The sequence below is a fragment of the Fringilla coelebs genome (assembly GCF_963513975.1).
Source record: "Fringilla coelebs genome assembly, chromosome: 13".
NCBI classification, from domain to species: domain Eukaryota; kingdom Metazoa; phylum Chordata; class Aves; order Passeriformes; family Fringillidae; genus Fringilla; species Fringilla coelebs.
Window position 1 is genome coordinate 22174025 of NC_140039.1, and position 22526 is coordinate 22196550.

Sequence of the window (22526 nt, forward strand, 5' to 3'; positions counted from 1 at the left end):
TCTGCCCGGCCGGGCCCGGCCCGCTCCCGGCCGCGGCGGGCGCTGTGGCGGCTCTCCGTCTCTGTGCGGCAGTGGCGGCACACTCGCGCTCCAAACACAGTTTACTCACCTTTTCCGTCTCCCGCAGCCCCGTCCCGCTGGGCCCAGTCCCTTGGGGCGCAGCCACGGCTGAGCTCCCTTGGGTGACTCCTCGCCTTGAGACCCCGGCACCCCCGCTCAGGTGTGACCCCGGCACAGGTGACTCACGGCCCTTTCAGCGCTTACTAAAGCACAGCCTTCCAAAGAGAAGGGAAAACCCACCTTCCCTTGCCAAACACCCTTGGCTCTGATCTCTGTGTCGAAGGAGCAGGAAAGGACACTCATGCCAGGGTTGGCTCTGAATGGTTACCATGGCTTGAAATGTCCTTAAAAGGTACAATCCATCAATTTCCACTACAGCAGACACTCCAGCCTAAGGTATCTCACATCAATAGCATATGCCCAGCTCAGTATTAAAGGGGCTGTCATCTGATTTTCTGGTCCCCATGACTAAATTGCTGTAGCTTTGTTCTCATGGTCCAGAAATCCAAGAGAGCCTTCAATGAAATTACAGCTCATTATGACTTTGAAGGATGCACTTTACTCTCCAGATAATGGTGTAATGCAATAATATAATGAAAAATACACTTTCATTTGCAAGATGCTCTGTCTCTTGTAACTGCTCCAACAGCCAAAGAAGTTAGTAAAAGAAAAGCAATTAATGCAAATAGTAATAAAAATTTAGTGTTTTTCATGTGGCATTTCCAAGAAAGTCAGCCTCATATCACTGCTCTTGAGTTAGATAAATGTGATCAACCCCCACTGCAGATGGAGCTGCTGTACTAAAAACAACTTTCTCACATGTCCAGGGCACCCGAATGCTCAGAAGGCACAGGTATAGCCCAGCATAATGCTCAACATCAGCAAGGAACACCAAGGCACCGCAGCTGATCTGCACGACTTCTCTGCGTACACCAGCACCTGTCCTTGTGTGACTGGGTTGCCGTGGATTCCCGCTGCTGTGCAGAGCACTGGAATGAAACCCTGGGCAGCTTTTCCCCTTGGTAAGGCCCACCTACTGCACAGACTGTGAGCGTAAACCGACTGTGCAATCTCCTTCTACCCAGCCCTGTCGGCCCCTCCCACCCCCTGGGCTCGCTGGGTCCCACTTCAGCGGCCCCTGCACCCCACAGCTGCCCACGGGCACCCACGGCAGCGGGAAGAACACTGCGCTGCCTACGGGCACCCACGCCTCGCGGTGTGTAACCTCGGGGGGTGCCCAGCAGTCAGACCCGAGGGCAGACGTGTCACACGGGTGTCGGCTGCGCTCGGATAGGCTGAGCACAGGGCATCGAGGGACACGGGGGGACACAGGGCAGCGGGGCACGGGGGGCCGCGGGGCACGGGGGGCAGCGGGGCACGGGGGGCAGCGAGGCACGGGGGGCAGCGGGGCACGGGGGGCAGCGGGGGATGCGCCGGGCGGAGCCCGCACCCCGCGGCGGCAGATGTGTCCGGCAGGGGGCAGCAGCGCCCCAGCCCGGTGAGCGGAGCTGGGGCCGGGCGGGGATCGGGCCGGACTGAGCTGGGACAAAGGCGCGACTGAGCAGCACCGGCAGGAGGTGTTATGGACACACACTCGGGCAGACCGCACATACCGATAGGTCCGGGGGCAGGGCACACTCACATTCGGGCTGAAACACCTGTTTCATATCCATTGTCCGGGCTAGACTTTCCTACTGGCCCTTTACTGTTTACTACAGACCCATAACCTGGACTTCAACTCAACTCAAGTATTATTTTCTGTAGAAAACCTCAAAACTCAAACTTTGTTGGTGTCCTGTCTGAGAATCAAGACAGAAATGGTTTAATCCTTCCATTGTACAAAAAGGGAAGAATTTCTGATGTGAGGAAGTGCGGAACTACTGAAACCTTTGGTAGCAGGTCACTGTTGGACAAATGGAGAAGGCACACAGCACTACTTAATCATAGCAGAGGATTCAGGATCCCATGTGGGCTTGGATCTGCAAGTGAAATAAATCATAGCATGTGTCTCAGACTGGATAGCCAAGTGGTGTCCCTCTACCACGGAAAGGAGTGGGCAGGCACTGCTCCTGCTGCAGTTCCTAGGAGTTCATACCGCCCCTCTAACGCAGTACTCAGCTACATTGCCACCACTGACAATTAACCGAACGTTAGCAAGCCTCTCATTAGTCTGAACCCTGTAAAAGTACCCAACAGCACTACATCACTCAGAGTAACGGTGCTTGTCCTTGGAAGGACCACAAGAGCTTTGCTGCCTGTTGGCACCTCCTGTCAGCAGCTGCTCTTGCCAACTAGGTGTCTGTCTTGCCTCACACTTAATATCCATATAGAGGTTAAACAAGGAGCTATGCTTGTAACACTGAATTACAAAGTTGGGAGGGGTGTAGTAAGAGTGGGGTTTTATTTAAACTAATGCAGTGTTAAGATGGATTTGGGAAACAGATTCAGGTCAGTTAGAAATCAATCAAACCTATTATAAATTCACAAATTCATTTCTGCATTTTTTCCTTACAAACTTCTTTGCAAACTGCAGTTGAAATACCTAAGAACTTTATATCCACTAAAATGCTGGGATATAAATGAAGTGTGGAAACTGCAGGCCTTTGAGTTATTCAGGCCAAATGAGCTGGTTCAGGGAACAGACTGTGAAGGACAGACTTGTATTGAGCATATTTTCTCCATTTTCAACAGACTACATGGGTAGGCTAAGCTTTGGCGGTACTGTGTGACCTGAATTTCACAGTCTGCCTAGAAGCACAAATCAGGCTGGGAAAAAAAGAAATGCAAAAATGCAGGAGGTCCTTGTTTTCCACTTCTTCCCTGTCTTCCGTTTTAACTGTGTATATGAGAGAGAACAAGAGAGTAAGACTGGCTGAAGAACTGCATTACGCACTGTGTGCCCTGACGTACAGAATGTCAGGGAACTGAGGGATAGCCCGAGGTGAACAACTGATGCTGGGCTTTATGATGAATCCAGATCATTGACTTGAGATCTGGATGACAACATCTGAATTTGGGATATTTAAATCCAGGATTAAAATTAAATTCTACAAATGTTAAAATATGTCCATCCCACTTAGCTCAGTTTACAGTATACACCACATTTTAGAGCCCTCAACTATCTTCTATTCAGACTGCTGCAAAAAGGCTGTGCAACATTATGTAGTTCAATCCCAGTGCATTAACTTAAAATTACCTTTGACATACTTCAATTAACTAACCAGTGTGGAATTAAGCTTGGAGTAAAATCACATCATAAGAACAAAGTGTGGGAATGTGTTAGGCCAAGCTCAGTTGTGACTTGCAGGCAAATAATAAACTAGAAATTCACTTGCAATTATTTTAAAGCATACCTTAAAATTTTTCCTCTGAGTTTAGTAGAGGTACTTTACAACCATAGAAAGACTGTTGGCTTATAATGCAGTTAAGAGAACAAATTCCCACCTGACATCCCTCCATCAGAACAAAATCTTATTGTAGCCTATGTCTTGAAGGTTCCCAGCTATGATCTAAGAACGCACATTTGCTTTCAGATGAAGAGGACTAAGAGATTATGGGGCAAGGTGCCTTTTAAAATTTTAGCTATACTTTGTATAAAGCTTTTTACTGCAATACCATTACAGACTTAGGTGTTTACACTTCTAAGGCAAATACAAATATTTCTTACTCTCCATGTGTGTAAGTGAGATAAAACCATTGAAGTTGGTGGGAGGCATCAGCACTTAAAAGTTTTCATGAGGATACAGTTATACTGTATTTTAGAGGAACTTATAGCACATATTGTTGGTTTCTCTATAACTACATCTGAACAAGATGTGATTTGTGTCACCAAAGTAGTATAAAAAGAAGAAACCACATCCCTGAGAAACTTATACCCTTGTCTGGCAATTTTTGAATGACCAAGGTTTCTGTGTAACAAACATGCAACCAGCCTTGTCTATCAGAAAAATTCAGAAATTATTTAAGATTAGCACATCTAACTCTGGGTAAGCGGGCGACACAGCACTATTCTGTTTTGCAGCTCCATCTTTAAAATTGTCTGACTGCTCAGATTTCTTCCCATCCCTAAGCTGCATGTTTTACAATGGGAGAAGGAGAGAAAGGGTAAAAAAAGGGCACAGCAAGGGCTGACTACTCAATAAAGTATGGAGAGCCAGGAGCCGAACACCATAGCACAGCTGGCAAGGTAGCGGCCTCCAAAAGCCAGCCCTCCCCTAGCACCTGAGCAGGATCAACAAGAGAGGCCCAGAGGCTGTGGCCAGGTCTCCCAAGCCTAGACCACCTGTCTTGACTCTACAGACCTGCCTGGCAATCACATGTAACCCTGGTTACTGTCACTAGACCTGATCCTGACCCATGAACTGATGTGGTGGCTGGACTGTGTCACCACAACCTGCCCTGACACTCTGGTTGACTCTGGCTGCCATCGGCAGTGCTGCCTGTGCCCTGCACACAGGTGTGCCCTCAGGTGCTGCGCCTGCCTTGTGGCCGCTCTCCTCCTGGTGCTCCATCCCTCAGTGAGCTCCTGGACTCACTGCTCTCTGGCAGGTTTACTCTGAACCTCTGGATGAGAAGGGGAACATGGATATCTTTCTGTATTTCTGCCCAAAGGCAGGCTCATGGCAATCATCCTACGGGCATTAGGTCTGACTGCTGTGACGTGGCGGGGGAATCGCCCAGCCTCAGTGTGCGGGAAAGTGCGGAGTTCGCATGGACTTTGATTGCAAACACTCTCATCTGAGGCCTCATCCATATCCTCCTGGCTGAGTCCTACATGGGTGGGAAGGCGCTGACAGCATTCTCACCATTGCAGCAACTTATTGCACTGGGATCTGGAAGAACAGTAGGTGACAGAGAGGTCCCGAGGAATGACAGGGAAACACTGCAGGACACCATCAAAGACATTATTGATCCAGTCACTCGAATGAGATGTCTCAGAATTATTATGATTAGCTGCAGGGTTTACTTAAGAACAAAGGATCAATACTTCGCTTGGGAGGAATGATTTGGTGGCATAATAAGTTTCTCTGTGACATTGAATGATAAGCTCCCAGTTCTCATACACTGGGAGAGAAAAAAACATGTTTTCATGTTTTCCTGTAAGTAAAACTGCCGGGTTTGTCATCTTTCTGAGGACGCACACAGAAAATGAAGGCCATGAGGGAGACAAAATGGATTCAAGCAGTGGCCAGTGCACTCAGCTGCATTTCTCAGACTCAGTACTTTCAGGCTTCACAAGGGGAATACAAAGCCCATGCATACTCCCCCAGCTCAATTTACTGGTAAGAACCTTTGTGTGAACAAAATTGGAGGTTCTTACAAGAAGGAGACCAGCATACAAGAGAGAACTTCAGGAAAAATGTTGGAAGGCAGGACAGCAATAATGATGAGGCTGAAAATTTTAAAGACTAAACTCCAAAGGATCTGAAGACCACAGCAGTAATACAACTAGAAATGCTGAATGATGGTAGTGAGCTACCTTGATATGGTTCTGCATTTGAAAAAACAATTTCTTTTGTTGCAATTTACAACTATTAAAAAAGTAACTAGAGAGACAATTTGTAAGAGCAATCAAAATCCAACCCTGCCCTTACTAATCAGCTTGTTCTTGTTGTCATGAACACTCATAGCAGACACAAAAATGTCTTAAGTGTTTTAGTCAGGAATACATCATTTCACCAGCTTTCTTCAAGCCCTTCCACTTCCACAAAAAAAACCCCAAAAACAAAACAACAACAAAAAACCCAACCAACCAAACAAACAAAAAATTTTTTTAAAAGCTCCCAAAAAACTGAAACAACAACAACTACAACAACAAGTAAATATGCCTTGAACTTCATGATGCTGCAGCTTTGCTGAGCAAACATATCATTTTCAGTAATGAACTGAGTATGTACCTACTTGAAGTACAAGATTAAAGCGATCATTTACTCTAAGTGCTATATAATGCATAGTTTAAGATGCCTTATGACATCAAAGCAGAAAGAAATAGTGAACACAGAACATGAATTATTTGTATAGCCCAAACCATACAGACATTCGACTTATTGCTTTGTTTTACAAAATTCACAAAAATTTGTCATGCTCCATACAAGAAGCTTTTCCTCTCACTGACTTTGTCAGATGTTAAAAATGTAACATAAAAGATTTTTCTGTTCTCATAAACATGACTTGCCAACAAAGAAGTTTGTTCTGCATGAGGTACTACTGGATCAATAAGCAAAAGGCTGAGAGGAAATGTAACCTACCGAAGAATAGACACATTTTGCTGGAACGATGTGTTGTCATTAGGTATAATTGGGCAAATGGCGGTGTGATCTCCAAAGCCTCAGCTGATCATATTCCCCTGAGTGCATTAATAATTTTAGGAGAAAGTGCATTAACTATGCCTTGCTTTATTGTACTGCTGAAGTGGAGAGCAGGTGTGAGAAAACAAATAAGTTTGTAATCTTTGCTTCCTTTGCAAATGAATTCTTAATCACTTTGGCTCTTATTTCCATAAAAGATTTAACTTTTTGATAATTATGAGAGCAACTTGGCAGCTCCCCTTTCGTGGTCCAGGTAAGCAGATGCAAGAGACTTTTAATTCCTAATACTAATACATATAGCTTATTCAGGCCTTTCTAAAAAGGCAGATAACATCACTCCCACCCTTTACAAAATAAGCAAAGATCAACAACACAATTGTTGCCATTCTAGACTTACTTGCACTAAGAAGCAGGTCTTATTACATCAGGATGACAGCAGAGTATCATTTCAGCCTTTGTCATGGGAATGTTCTAGCTCTGTGCCAAATTTTGACCCTTACGGATACATCTGATCAGTATGCTGAATTAAATCAACTGGGGCTGAGCAGTCCCTACAATTTATGCAAGCATGAATTTGGAGCAGTGGATAGAAGAAAGAGGAATAAGAGTGTCTTTTCAGTGATTGTGTGCAATTAGATCTGATCATGGTTTACAGTGACACAAATGACACTGGTCTAACACCAGCTGCCCCAATTCTACTCTCAGTACCTCCAGCTGGGTGACTGTGCTCCAACTCTTGCACCACCAATTTGTTCTAAAACCAGTGAGTTCTTTGAATGAAGAAAAATATCAGAAAATTATCACCAACTGCTGCTTAACTTCAGGGTCACCAATTGAGTGTTTTAGTTTTGTCGCCAGTCTCTCTGCTCCCCTAAAGGCAGTTCTTCCCTGTGACAGATGCCCAAAGGAAAAAGGCTCCCCTGCTGAAGACCCCTGGTGGAAGCATACATGTCACCTGGCCAAACAACTCAAACTTCCTTCTTCACTCTTCAGTGGCTAAATTAGGAAGTCAGAGTGTTCTTGTTTCCAAGTCTTATATGAGATGTGAGACTTAATTTAAAGACATCTTGTTCAGTCAGAAGCACCTAAATGGTCATTGATTGTTTTTCCATAGTGGGATATGTAAATCTCTTTAAAAACACAGACTGTTTGTTATTTGTGCTCTGTTCCCATTGCTAGACAGGCTACAGGGTTTGTGTTAATATTACTGGAATAAGACAAATACAAGTTTGAACAAGTCAAGCCTAAACTCTTACACTCCTGACTACTAGGAGAATTGCCATGGAATTGAGACAAGGTTGTTCAGGCATGGTCACATTAATTAGAAACATCTGCAAGGATCCTGGAGAAAGCACATCTGGTTGGAAAATTTCCATCATCATTTGGATGCTGAAAATTCAATAACACAAGGACAATATTACTTTATATCAGTTAAAGATAATAGGATGGCTATAGCTCCCCTTTGGTTCACTGGGCTCTGAACAGCACAGCAGCACCTGCAGGTACAACCCTCTGAGCAGTGTTAAGGAAACTTCCCTGTCTGACCATCCAGGAGCCACTCTTATATTCACACTTGCACCACCTGAGCTGGGACTGAGGACCCTTTGCAGGTTCTACCCCCACTCTCACAGTCAGACCAGGTTTTCTTACCTGGCTCAGACATTAATATATTTCCTGAAGTAGATAAACATTGAATAAGCAAAGACCTTTTAGCAACCTCTGGCAATATCAAATAGGATGACACAATATCACTCATTTAACTTAATCTTTTCACTTGGGTTCCTAGGAGATAGAAGTTAAATTCTGCTACAATCACAAACTTACTCTACATCTATACAATGTCAAGGGTTGATTCTCATGCTATAGTAGGGCTCTGCTTCTGCTCTCACAGCCAGAAAAAGAGGACAGTACCTGGTACCTAGAAGCTGCCACTGTTCCATATGTTGTCAGATCTTCAAAGGACCAAAGCGACCAAGACAACAGCTACTTGAGCAAACCTGGCCGCTTCCTTTGTGTTTAAATGGGAAAGATAACCCTTTGAAAATGTCACCACTGAATTGTAAATTCACTGTCATTTACAGTTAAATTAATTAAAACATTGGTTTTAATTTTTTGTGTTGTCAATTTGTCAGGCCGCTGAGAACTCTAAGAACAGAAGTTAGTGCAGAAGAAAAAAGAAGTCCTGTTAGTGTAGAACTAACAGAAGTTAGTTCTGCAGACTACAAAACTTGTAGTCTGCAGAACTTGTAGTCTGCTAAATTTTTAAGCAGGAAGGTCCAGACTGTATCCCCTTGGAGTCCATATTCTGAAGCAGAAGTCCAAATAAACCATGATCTACTTGTAATCAGATACTGTTTTACCTCATAAGGTCCCCAAACTTTCTACTACTGTAGATCACTAACCCTGTAATTAAAACATCTGTAGCTACCTGAGGCTGAAAAGGACTTAATAACCTTGCAATTTAAGTTTGCTACAGAGTGAGCACATTGCACCTGTCTTGACTGGCAAAACCAGCTTCTTTATCCAAACCAAGGAAAGAACAAGCTAACTCAGAGCCCTTTTTATGTATAGTTCACAGCTCCTCTGTAACCACTGCTATATTGGGTCTGGCTGGGACAGAGTTAATGCCAGTGCCAGGCAGCTTCATGTCTTGATAAGCTATTTCAAATGTCAAAATATTGGGTCATAATTTTTGAATAAAAGCTATAAAATAGAATGTTATGAAAGCTTTAACTTTGTATTTTCCATGATGGTCTCTGAATCACTCATGGAAATGCAGGTCTGAAAACAACTCCCAAGAGGTGTTTTTTTTTACTTTTTCTAGTTGCTTTACTTTTGTTACAGCTTCTAGATGTGTAAGCATTTGCTAGGATACCTATAGATCATCACAGAGGAAAATTTAACAAAAGGATTGCTTTTATTAATGTCCATTTTTTTATCCTTTAGAAGTAATTCAAAACCCTGCATTCTCTTGTACTACATTCAAAGAAGACTATGACCAGCCATTCCAGGAGTGCATTCTAGAATTCTATCACACCATTTAGGTGTCAACATAGAACATTTCAAATCTGATAGCAGCTTCAACAAGGAAAGAAAGAAATCTGGAGGAGAAAACTGTTTCTTAAAAGCATCAGCAGTTTGTAGAAAGAATCCTGAGAAATTGCTGATATTTAATATACGTATGATATAAAATTGTGTTTTTGTCACAATTGACCACACCACAGCTTCACCAGAGTCAGATTAAACATAAGTTTTGTATTCACCATTTTCTTTACAGCAAGTTGCACGCCATGCCCATTGGGCTTGCTGAAGTCTACTTGCTCCCTAGGAAAAACACCAGCAAACTATAAATAACAATTTTTACTTCACTTGTCATAATTTGTGACCGTTAAAGCATATCAAAAGCATCAAAATTCTCTGTATCACATCACTATAGCTTTTTTTGTGGACAGGGAACACAAAACTCAGATATTTAAGGACATACTTAATTCCAGTTGCCATCTATGAAAAGTCTGACTCTGATTTTAACTACAGTTGGATTTTTGCCTCAATGAGTCACTGACAATCACAGAGCAATTCAATGTAAGAGACAGAAACAAAATCAGCTCAGTTCTCAGATTCCATTCTAACCAAATAATCATGTGGTCTCCGAGCTTGGTGCTTATAAAAATACAACATACATGCTCTAGTTTGCATCTGCAAACCATTCTCCAGCTACTTTTAAATGTATCTTTGTTCATGTTCAGGCTTTGCTGAAAACACCCAGGGGAAGAGAATGACACAAAACCTGAGAGGCATACAGACTTTGTGCCTCGCAGTCTTCTCAGCAGAAGCAGGTGTTAAATGACTCAAGGAACTTTTACTCCAGTGCTACATGTTCATTCACTCAGCTTCCCTTGTGATGCACAGAGTCTGCCAGCTGGAATGATGAGAAGAGAAATCCACAAGAATATCACAGAATCCATTTCTAAAAATCAATACTACTCTTGGTCTCAGAAGATACCTCACTGACCTCATGTGTGCCTTTATTGCCCCATAAAGAACAATGTCTAGTATTTGTTCAATAATTACAATTCCTGCCCCCAAAATGGCATCTGAATACCTATTGATTCTCACTTTATGCTGTTTGCTCGTAAACAAACCCATTAAGCACCCGGGGAAGAGTCTATCGTTATTACAATGACTATGAAAGTTATAAAGGTGCAAATTAGATAAAGGTCATTGTTGTTATGTAGCTTATAGTACAATATGAAAATTGTCTTGAGCAACTGGTTATGGAGACCTCCCTCCCCCTCCAGGTCTCTCAGCTGCACATCAAGCTCCATCTAAATGACTGTGCACGATGGGCAAGGGAGCAGTTCTATACTGAGTACTCCGTAAACTTTCCTCATATTAACCAGTTAATTCACACAATCCACCAAAGAGAGGACTCCCAACCTACTGTGTTCTATACAAGGCACACATGGCAGCATATCAGATCTCTGGTGGCTTCTGTGGTTAGTCAAGTACAGGCACTAGCACTTCCCAGTTGACTTCTAGCCACACCTCTATTGCCACAAATCCATATATTTGCTACAGTGAGGGCTTGGATTCTAAGTAAGAGCTTCCAGTTTCACTGGTATCATTAGTAATGGTTGCAAGTGGCAGGAATAAAAATTCCTGTAGCCATGTGCCCTGCAGACGCAGTGAGAGTAATGGACAATACTAGAAACAGTAAACTGTATCATTAATATTTGCTAAGACCTTCCTATAAATGGCCTGTGCTGGAATCAGACAGCAAAACCTGCATGTCTTTATCCTTCTGGTAATGGCAAGTGACCAGCTTTCTTATAAGCCTTTTCTTACAAAAGGGAGGAAATCCATGCCAGGATAAAATGACTGTCTTCTTTCCTTCACATCCTTTTTCAACACTGCAGCAAGGCTCACAAATCAACTGTAACCTGGTCCTGATTAGCTTGATGCTGATTTACAGCTACCCAAACTCTTGAAATATCATATTTATGGCCAATGCAACTGACATGATTACTCCACCCTCTCGCTTCATCATTTCATACACATCCAGGTGCATGTGTAGATGTATGATAGATGTAGGTGCACACGGAGATGTATGCATATACACCTAGATTTCATTCTAACTCTCTGGGGAAGACAGTTTCAGATTTTACTTCGCCGTAGTACTTATGACAACAGGATTCTGATCTTCACTGTTGCTGTGCTACAGGACTCTTAAAATGAGTAGCTGAAAAGATAAAATGTCTAATCTTACTGTAGGAACATGGTCAGCAAACTTAAGCCCTCACAAAATGAGTAAACCAAACAACTTAGTAACTATTAAGAAAGACAAAGGTACTAGAAAAAAAAGACAGGAACAGTTTATTAGTAAAATCCAGCATAACGCACATTCACAGGCCGACAGGAACACCAGAGTAGAAGGAGCAATACCTGAACTGTTACCTATTTCAACCAGATCAGCTGACGTGACTGGTACCAGAAGTTAACTTTGTTAGTTAAACCAGATTTCTGTTCAAAATTCCTCTCTACGTCTGATTCCAGGATGCTCCTCCAGTAGAAGAGCAGTTCTTAGGTGTCGTGTATAGATAGGCACAAACACTCTGCCTTGCTGAGGTAGTCCTGCCACTGGCCCTTTTCCTTTTGTTAGCACATCAACATAGACAAGTTAAGGGTAAATCCCATTTGCGCCGCATCCTTAAAGTCAGGCTTGAGGTCACTTTACAGAATAATTTTAAATGAACAGCTGTCTTTTACAACAGCCAAAAGCAACAATAAGATATACATGTCTTTAATTTTAAAAGCTGCTATAGAAATATCTGAATTTTGAGAGGGTGTTGTTCTACAGTGAGGCACAAGGAACAGTTCTGGAACTTTTCATTCTGCTTTTACATCCTATTCTTACTTGTGCTCTCCGATTCCCAATCACTGGGGATGCACCATCTGTGTCAAGCCTTCAGGAGCTTTGGAGCCTTGTACCTGACAACCGAACCAGCCAGGACTTGCAGGCAGACTATCCAAATATGCTCTCTGCTGATTGCTCCTAGTGAGCTGGACAGGAGTACTGGCTGCAAGCTGAGTATTCAAAATCCAAATCAGCACTTTCAAACACTTGGTGCCAGACACTAAATCTCTTAGCAACTCTACCTCACAAATTTCTGCCTCTTCACACCAAATTATGGCTTCTCTGTCATAATTAGTATGTCTTAGCAGGGAGTGTAAGGGACAGGCACAGAGCAAGCACATCACCATGTCACTTGTTTAATTTCTATGAAAGTAGTGATCTTCTACCTACAACCATCCAACTGACTTAGCAATTTACCTCAAAGTGTGAATCAGACTTGCTTCTGAAAAGTAAGCTGAATGTTTTCTACCATTCTAAATCAAATTTCCCCAAATCTATTCTTGCTTGCCCCAGTTCAAACATAGTATTTTGGCAAGGTGAACTGAGCTGTAAATTTGCTTCATCTGATGACTGTTGGAAGTGAACAAGATCTTGAGTCTTGTCATCAGTAGCTGTGAAGAAACAACAGGCTGGGCAGCTGGGAGGTTTTTTGGTGCTTGGAGGCATAGAGCTGTGTTTGTTTCATTTAGAGACATTATTCGTTTTGAAAGATCCTGGACTGTGCCTGAAACAAGAATCTCGGCACAGAAATATTCTTTCTGATGATGGCAATTTTCTTCCCAAATCACAGGGTTCACTTGACTAGAAAACTATAGAAATGATTCTGCATAAACATTGTGGAGATAATTACAAAATAAAGAATCACTACAATGAATCTATTGAGATCTTTAATTCCAAACTGCCACCATCCCAGAAAGAATAAACTGTGAGTTAGTCTGACTCTTAAGTATACAATTAAGCTTGACAAGTTTTGGCTGCCTAATATGCTGTTTAATATTGAAAAATCTGTCAGTAAACCAATATGTGGCATTAATGTCATAATGCTTTGGGTTTGCTTCCTCATGAACAATAAAACTATTTAGCCAAGACAAGCAACATGTTATTTATACACCTTTTGGCAACCATTTTAATGATATGTGGGATACTGCCCTTTCCTTCTAATATAAAAGTTCCCTTTTTGGATTGAAATTGATGAGGGGAGTTGTGTATGTGTTCCATGTGGAATTTACTCAGTAATTCTATTAAGGGCTTCCTCACAAAGAAATAAATGTTCTCAATCTCCTTCAATACTCATCCTACTCATTATTTAAAACAGAAGGCCTAATCTCTCCATATATTAAGTTTCCTCAAAGGGTTTTCTATTAGTTTCAATGAATTCAAAAAATTAGGCTTCAACACTTTTATGTTTGCAAAACTATGAAAGTCTGGGCCTTACAGTCAGAGCAGAAGGTTTTGTCATTTTGGGAATTTTTGACAAGGACGTGTCAACTGAAGGTTAAAGAGCCTTCAAAAGGAATCCTTTACATGTCCTTACCACATTCAGGTCATGCTTCAAGTGCCATTCAACATCAGCCAGCAGAGCTTCTAATAATTTCACCAGATTCTCCAGCCCAATTCCTTCACCTGGTGGTAACTAAAGCTCACCCCCAAAAGGCCTCAGAGCTCACCTCACAAACAAGTGTTTACCACTACAGACTCTTGCACTAGTCAACAAGAGAAGTACCGTGGTGGGGGCTCAGTGCTGGAAGAAACAGAACATGATAGACGAGTTACCTTTGTTTCCCTTCCTAGATTTTATATTCACAGCTAGTGAAAATGAATAGGAAAGCTGTGCTTATTATTCCTCAAGGGTTTTGGTTTTGTGATGACTTGCAGCAAAACCAGCTAGGCTATGATAAGCTGATCTGCTGCCCATAGTGAAGCCCCCTTGGCTGGGTATGTTTACACAAAGGATCACTTTTGCTAATACTGGTGGTGACCACAGTAGGCTGCATTTCAAAAACCTCCTTCGCGTGTCTTTACAGCCCCTCAGAACTGTCTAGGTCCATTTACTTAGCAAATGAATTTGGGGACTAGCAGACAGAAGTTGCTTGGAACCCTGCCTCCATTAATGATTAATATTTAATACAAGGATTGTAGATTAGGTATAATATCTTCTATTGTAGTGACATCTATTGCAATGAAAAGCTGACAGTTCTGGGAGATCACAAGTCCTTTTTTAGTTCTAAGAGGAGAGACAAACTTCCAGGTATGAATGCATTTCCTCAGGCCTAAGAAAGGGTTTGTACTCCTAAAGGCTTGCCTCCCTCCTAAAACTATACTATGGGTCTAATAATAAACCCTCTAGAGATCATTGTGGCTGTGCACACTCTGGCACTCTGATGTCATTAAAATCAAAATGAAGAAAAGCTGGAATTATACCTCTCAAAAAAATACAATATATCCTCCTCCAGGGCAAACTATTTACCTGTTCTTATGTAGGAAGGATCATGTTAAGAAGATCACATGGAAAGAGAGAGTTGCCCACCTATTACTGAAATCCATCTCCCTAATTTTCTGCCTGAGTAGTTCAATCAAGGAACAAACTGGGAGGAATGATATAAAGAAACTGTGCTTCTACATTTTCCAGAGAAAACAAAAGAGCTGATTGACTCTCATTTCTGTTAGCAAACAAGTCATTCCTAATTCACAGCACTGTTAACAAGAGGAGGTTCAGACAGAACAGTTTAGATTTGCAGTCATTGCAAGAAATACAATTCAGGAAATATCCAAGAGGTTAAAGTTATTTAAAAAGATGAGAAAATCAAAATTACAGTCCTAGTGACAGTGTACAGTTAATAAAAATTAATGGGATGACTTAAGTAGTGAGGGTATTTCTCTCATTCTTGCACACAGAAGTAATGCCATGTAGGTAACCATTTAAATGAGACAGATGTGTGTCATGTGAGGTTCTACCAGAAATCAAACCTATTTTCTATAAAGGAATGCTAACTTTAGACCAGAACAGATTCTGGTCTCACTTCCTAATTCTAAAACTACGGATCTGTGACAAAGGGCAAACCACCTAAAATTCACCATCTCCTAGTGTTACTGGTAACAAATGCCATGAGCCATAGATTCCAAACAAGAGTATTTTTTATTCCTATAGGTAAAGAAAAGCAGTTCCCATAACAACTTCTATATTTCAGGATTCCTGGAGGGATGACTATACTAAAAATGAGCAATGTACTTCAGTTACTTATCTCAGACAGTGACAAGAGCAAGGCAGTCAAAGTAAGATGTAGAAATTCAAAAATCTGCTGAGGAGAACTTTCTGCCCAACTTCACGATGTGATGGCTGACTAACTGTACAAAATGTGTCTATATTCTTTAAAACAGAGATGAGAGTAGGATTAGCAGCAGATTTTCCCATTATTCCCCTTTGAGATCTTTTTAGGGACTAACTCTGTGCCCAGTGACAGCCCCAGTGTGAAGTCCCCCAATGCTATGAACACCAACACTGAGCTGGACAAGTGCTCAGCACAAGTGGAGGCACCAGGATCCTGGTGACACAGTGAGTGACTGCAGTCAGCAACACACGCAACATGCAAGCTGCAGAGGGGGAGCAACACAGACCTCAGACCTTACAGATCACATGTATTGGTCTGACTCTGGTTTGGAGGAGTTGTCTGCCTCCCAGTTTCTTCATTTAGGAGCATCTTGAGAAGCTGGAGTGCCCTTGAGAATGTTTAAAAGAAAATTCAGGAACCTCCTCAATGGAGCTGACACAAAAGATGAAGGGACTTGATGCGCTTGTGATAAAATACAGCAGTTGGACAAAGGACTGAGGAACACAGTGATAATGAAACGCTGTATTTAGGTGTGTAATGTGGTAGTTCAACATCTCTGTGCAATTCTAGAACCTACCACAGACTTAGATGTGGACTGGGAGCCAAATCCTGTGCTGACACAAGCTCTGGGCAAGTCTGGGGTGTCAATGTATTTGTGACACGACAAAAAAGTATAGCTTGGAACACTCTGGAGTTTGAGAAAACAAACTCTCCCTCCTACCCATGAATTCATCTCAGTCCCATGAGTAATTGTGCAGTCAGGGGGAGGAAAGAACATTTACACTCATAAAACGAACCTCCAGAAATCTGAAAAGAAAAGTCACCTGCAGGGAAAATGAAACTGAAAAAAATGTAGCTGAAAAAAAGCAAAACAGAACTTTTGAAAGAATGAAAGAAAGGATTTCATATTAAAATCAGACAGTTTTCAGAGCAGTGAAATAGAAAAAGGACATTTTTCATTAAAAACCCCAACTCTCTACAGTGCTGAATTTTAAGTTTCTTCCTTTGAACAAAGCATTAAAACTCTACTAAATGAGTCCAAAATAAGATAAAATAAGTCTGAGCAAAGAGGCAAAGCTGGCCAGACTGGAAGTCCTGGGCATTGCACTGTGAATATAATTTTGCACCTGCTGAGGAGCTTTGAATGGGGATGTAATTATAACACAGTACTTTACACATGTTCTCTAAAAGTAAGCTCAAAAGTGTGTTAAGAAACAGATTTTAAGGAGAATGAAACCAGGCAGTTTCCCATTTCATCAATGCCCACTTTCACAGAGCAGTACAGTAAATGTTTGAACTCAGGCATCATACCTGAGAGACTTTATGGAGTTAGTACACCTAGGAATGCCGAGGAGTTGTCCCCCTGTATGAGCAGTACTGTGTGGAGCAGTATCTTAAGTAGACAGCAGGTTAAAGACAGGGAGTCTTATTTCAAGTCACAATAGTATAATGTTTTTTGAAGCATATAGCAGCAACATAAACATGTTGTAATATTTAATGCTATGCACCTCATATTCTAAAATACTTTTTGTGGAAGCCTATGCCGAAAAAATATGGAACTGTGAGCCAGAAACTGTATAGTGTCATTCAGAATAAGAACCCAAGGTATACACATATTTAAATCTAATCCATTACATTTTTGCCATTGTCTTTCTTCTCTAGCCTAATTAATTACCTACCTCTCTGCTTTTACTCAAAAACACTTGCTTAATAGAGGACAAACAAGCTTAGTTTTGTTAAGCAAATAAAATCTCCTTTTCTTTATGCTGAGTTACATAAAGTTCAACATAATCTCTTTAGAGAATGGGAAAATAATGGTTTCTGGGAGCCGAGCGTGGTATATGGAGGCCAGCAGATAAGTGTGTGAATCTTAAATGCATTCAAAATGCAGCTTTCTGAGAGCAGTAAAAAAAAAAAAAAACCAACAAAAAAAACCACCCCACATCATATCCCCTAAATTACCTCAGAGCTGTTTGCATAAAGGGTCCAGAGGCAGTAGACTATAAGTACAGAGACGTGAGCCCTGCAGAGAGCACACGGCAACGCTTCTGTTGGACACTCTGTGTGTCTGCAGCAGCAAAAGGGCAACTGAAGCTCAGGTGCACAAACAGCTTTAAAGGACTTGGCAGATGCATCAAGCAAAAATCTGAAACTACAAATCAGGTAATTTATCAAATAATTTCCTTTTTAGCAGATTTTACCTTTCTGTTTAAAGATTGCTCTGAGTCAAATTGCCTATGTGATGTTCTTAGGGCTGTTACTCAAGGATTTGATCAAAACTGATAAAAACCTGCCAATAAAAAAGGTAATGAACTCACTTTCTATTTGGGAAATTTGTAGGACTTCATAAAATTGTGCATTTCTTTTATGTTCTGAAGACATAAGATAAATGACTGCTATAGTAGTATTAAAGATGTATTCCATTCTACTGAGGGAATTCTGCTTACTGTAAAATAAATCCTAAGCATGTTAGGAATTCAGTGCTAGCTAGAAGAAATAGGAGAACACTTGGAATCTAGGCAAGAGGTAATTGAGGATACAATTATTATTATGTCCCTGAAAAAAATATAAGGTACTTCCCTCATTTCTTTCCATGCAAGAAATCTCCCTGCCACACAGAGCATAGCTGTCTTCTTAGCCTGACAAATACCCAGGCACATGGATACTTTAAATGTATAGAAAAAGATAGCAAAAATCTAGTGGATTATTTAGGTTTGCCTTTAACTAAAGGTGGAATGGAAATGCTGCTAATCTCAGTATCATTTTAAAATTAACTCTTAGCAAAGGGAATTCCCTGATGGAGATAGTAGGCATGTATAGATGTCTATACCTTGTGCATACAGAGTTCAAGGGGGAAATTATCTTTGCCTCTTGACAGAAGGCAGAGTAAAATCACTGTTTTTCAGGATCACCTGTGCCCCAGGAAGTTCATATCATATTTATTCTGCCAGAAAAATGAACAACTACCTGGTTTTAATTATGAAGAATTTAGATGCTTTGAAGGATAAAAACAATCTGAGAGGTTGGTAACAGAAATGAGGAAAGACCCTAAGGATCTTCAATCCCTGCAGCAGTGCCATATTTGTTTTTCAGTGTCTGGGAATATTGCTGTTATTGCTAGGTTTGCTTGCTCCATCCTCCTCTCCTGTTGTTCTCTGTCCAATTGAAGTTGCAGGAACCCCTGTCCCACAATGCCATCCATCCAGCTGCCACTGCTACTCCTCTGCTTGACCTCGTGTGGTGTTTGCTTCAATGGGGGACATCTTCCAGAGGAGAGTGAGAACATGGAAAAGAGTCCCCTGGATGACATCCTTCAGAGATCTGAAAGCCTCATTCTTCAGTCTGTCCTCAAGAACACTGAAAAGGAAGATATTAATAAAGGTATATGTCTCACTGGGGACACCCATTTGGTGATGGCATAGCACTTGACTGAGATAATTAGATCCAAGGTATGATTTCCAGGTCTTAATGTTCATACTTAGCACTGGAACTAAGGGGAAGGGAAGGATAAGAGGGCAGCCACAATACACTGACAGACAGTTCTTAACAGATGCTTTCCTCTATAAGATCTCTTTGCTCAAGAAAGGCTGTACTATCACTAAGCAGCTGCTGCATAATAAAAAGGTAGAACCCTGTCAGAGAAAACCTGCTTGTTCAGCAGGTACTTCCCTAGGGAAGCTCTAAGAGGTCCCATGAAGGACATTCTGCAGCTGTGGACCCTGTACCTAATGTAAATTCGAGGTGGCAGTGCTGCCATTCACCTACTGCCCTGATCCACTGGTTCCTACCCCCCAAAAGAGGTGGGCTTTTTCCATGGCTGGGAATGCTAGAGGCTGCTCCAGTGTCTACATCTCCCACCCATGCTCTGCTACCAGGAGTCACAGCAGACTCAGGGATTGCAAGAAACAGCACAGAGGTGCCTGCCATCAAATAGGAGCACTGGGCCCTCCAGAGTGGAAGATGAGCTGGCCCCAAGTGCCCAGAGGAAAAGCCATTCTCCCTCTTCACATCAATGCTGAGAATTTGTTGTGTTGATCCAAGCACTGAAATATTAAAAGGAGCCTAAGAATGAGTAAGAGATACTAATAGTGTTATGACTGGTAGCTGGAAATACTGAGTTGGCTTTCAAAAATTATGATCCTGTTCCACAAATTCCTATTACAACTTCCTAAGGGAGGATTGTGGGGTTTTATTAACCCTATTTTTTTTCCTTGGACAGAATCAAATGCCCCTCTGCTACAATGGCTTTCCAAAAGACAACACCCTGGGAAAAAGTACCTAAATAACCTGGAGAAGAGACAGCATCCTGGAAAAAGAGATGTTGAAGAAGAGACATCTTATGGAGACATTCAGAAGAGGCAGCATCCAGGAAAAAGGGAGATGGAAGATGACCTTGATGTCTATCTGGAGCTGAAAAGGCAACAGCCTACCGGCAGAAAGTCACTGTTGGATCAGTTTGCTTACAGCCCTAGGGCACAGCTAACCTACATGAATGAGTTATCCAAAAGAGAACATCCAGGCAGAAGATATCCGATGTACAAGCACCAGCGTCCTAGCAAAAGAGGCTGGAATTATGAGGTAGACGTATACGGTGAGAAACGCCAGCATCCTGGAAAAAGGTACTGGAATTCTGACAGCTCAGATGACACAGGTCCCTGCAACTTTCAGGAGTCATTCACTTGTCACAAAGGCAACTTGTTGCTTGATTTAGTAGAAGATGTTAGCAGAGACAGGGTAGAAGAAAAGCGTCAGCACCCAGGAAAGAGATCAGCATGGGAAAGTGAAACAGAGGAATGAGGAAATAATTGTGTAGCGCTTGCATTTGGTGAATTAAACTGCCAGATCACCAAAACATCCCGTTCACTTCTTTTTGGCTTCCTGCTGCTGACCTCTGCACCTACCTTTCAGTGTGTTAATGCTCCCATCCAAGTTAATGGCTTTGTCACACACTTAAAGCAAAGGAACTAAAGGACCCATCTGAATGGAACAGGCAAGTACTGAGAATCTTCAATTTCCCCACTTTAGGAAGAGTGCTTATTTTCTTAGGAGTCCAGACCCCAAAATAATCCAACCGTGTGTTCCTAAATGAATAAAACAGGCTCTTAAATTTCTCTTCTGACGCTACTGAAGCAGGATAATTATATGGTTTCCTCTCACATCAGTGAAATCAGTAAATAGTGAGGAAGAAAAAAGAACATATGGCAATTGTTTCAAAATTAAATAGAGCAGGTTTTAGTTCTAAATAATAACATTCTGGACACTTAAGTCCTTGTACACTACAATCTGTCCAGACAGTAAGCACTATAGAGAGACAGGAACAGTTTCAACTGGAACAAAATAAATTAGTGACTTCACAGTTTGTCTTGGAACTGGCACAAGAAAACCCTCTTCACCTAAGAGGCTACAGAGTGCAAATGGTTAATGCATCCCTGAACATCTCAAGCACACATTGTGGCCCCCCGTGACTGTGTACAGCCCACACAAGAACTCCCACTCTGGTGTGTCCACACTTCAGTCATGCCACTCAAAATCATGCCTTCTCCTCAGGCATTTACTAATAAAGCAAGAAGAGATCCTTCTCTTGCAGTGAGGATTTCTGATTTCTCTTCTCTCAAAGGAATGCTTTTACTTTCTGTGGTCAGACTTCCAAAAGTGTTTATTTGATATGAGTTATTCAATAAACAAGAAAGGCAACTCTGGCGTCCTTATTGGTTGTGCAAACACACTGCAATAGTGTGAAAAACATACAACCAACTCAAGCTAAATAAAATAACATCAAGGGGTATTTTTCTATGTACAATCTCCTTGCATGCTGGTGGTCAGCACGCGCTTGTACTTAAACCTATTTCATTACTGAAATGGAAGGATAATAGACTCCCTTTTAAAATCTTTCACCTGTATGACACACAAAATTATGCATCTGGGCTAAACTCACATCAATTGTGTCACACACTTCACAGGGAACTTGACAAGAAGCTGTTTTCCTGTTTGGGGGTCTAAACAATAGATTTACTGATTTTTGCAATTGATATGGAGTTGCTGAGCACACTGTGTTACTCATATCACTTCTTGTACATTCAAAGAGGTTATAGCACATCAATATTTTGCTAGAATGTTATTTTTATGAACAAATGAGTACATTTTCCATCAACGTTCATCCTCAATATCATCGAGATACATTAGCTGACTTGGAACTCCTCCTCAGTTACAGTTGTCAGCTTTGCAGAAATCAGTTTAGCTACCCTGAAGAAAAATAATTCATCATCTCACAAGTTTCACTGAAGTTAGATGCTCACAGGCTGATCAACACTTCATGTGGTCTATCAAACAATTTCTAACTTTGGAGGTAATATGATGTTCAGTATGTGACAATGGACAGACATCTTCTATTGACAGTATGTTTCTAATAAACAAATGCTGAAATCCTTAGAGAAGATAGGCGGGGACATTCCATATACTTCAACTTCCTTCAGCACACTTTCTGTATATGATGCTTTTTAAAATGCTTCATTTGCATTTTATCAGGGAAAACCCGATTTCTCTGAAGAATACCATTCATATACCATTTTGGCAGTGAATGAATGCTTCTTAAACCTTGGGGAACACTACTTGCTATGAAATCTTCAAAATAAGTGAAAAACTCAAAATAAAAAATATCAACTGGGTAAACATGGGTTACATATTTCAAAAGTTCTTTTGTTTTAACTCACTCCAGTATTTCAAAATGTCCAGGTTTTTGTTTTAATCAAAAAGACATTTTCTCCCAGTATCTGTGTGAAAATTTCATCTCTATTTATTAATTTCTTCCTGTTTTCTGCAGTGTTGCAGACATACTGACAGGCAAGTACACTCTTTCTCCTACAGACATCATTCTCAGAGCATTAACTACCACAGGGGATTTCACACTTTTGTGAC

General features: G+C 41.5%; 1 protein-coding gene across 1 annotated transcript; it reads left to right on the top strand.

Moving 5' to 3' along the window:
• Window positions 1-173: 173 nt before the first annotated feature.
• Window positions 174-20408, top strand: TRH (thyrotropin releasing hormone; the record flags this gene model as incomplete). Its single annotated transcript, XM_084214299.1, has 3 exons — window positions 174-237; window positions 18781-18992; window positions 19831-20408. Exons 2-3 carry the CDS (start codon window positions 18803-18805, stop codon window positions 20406-20408), a joined length of 768 nt encoding a protein of 255 aa, XP_084070425.1. The 5' UTR covers window positions 174-237; window positions 18781-18802.
• Window positions 20409-22526: the final 2118 nt, after the last annotated feature.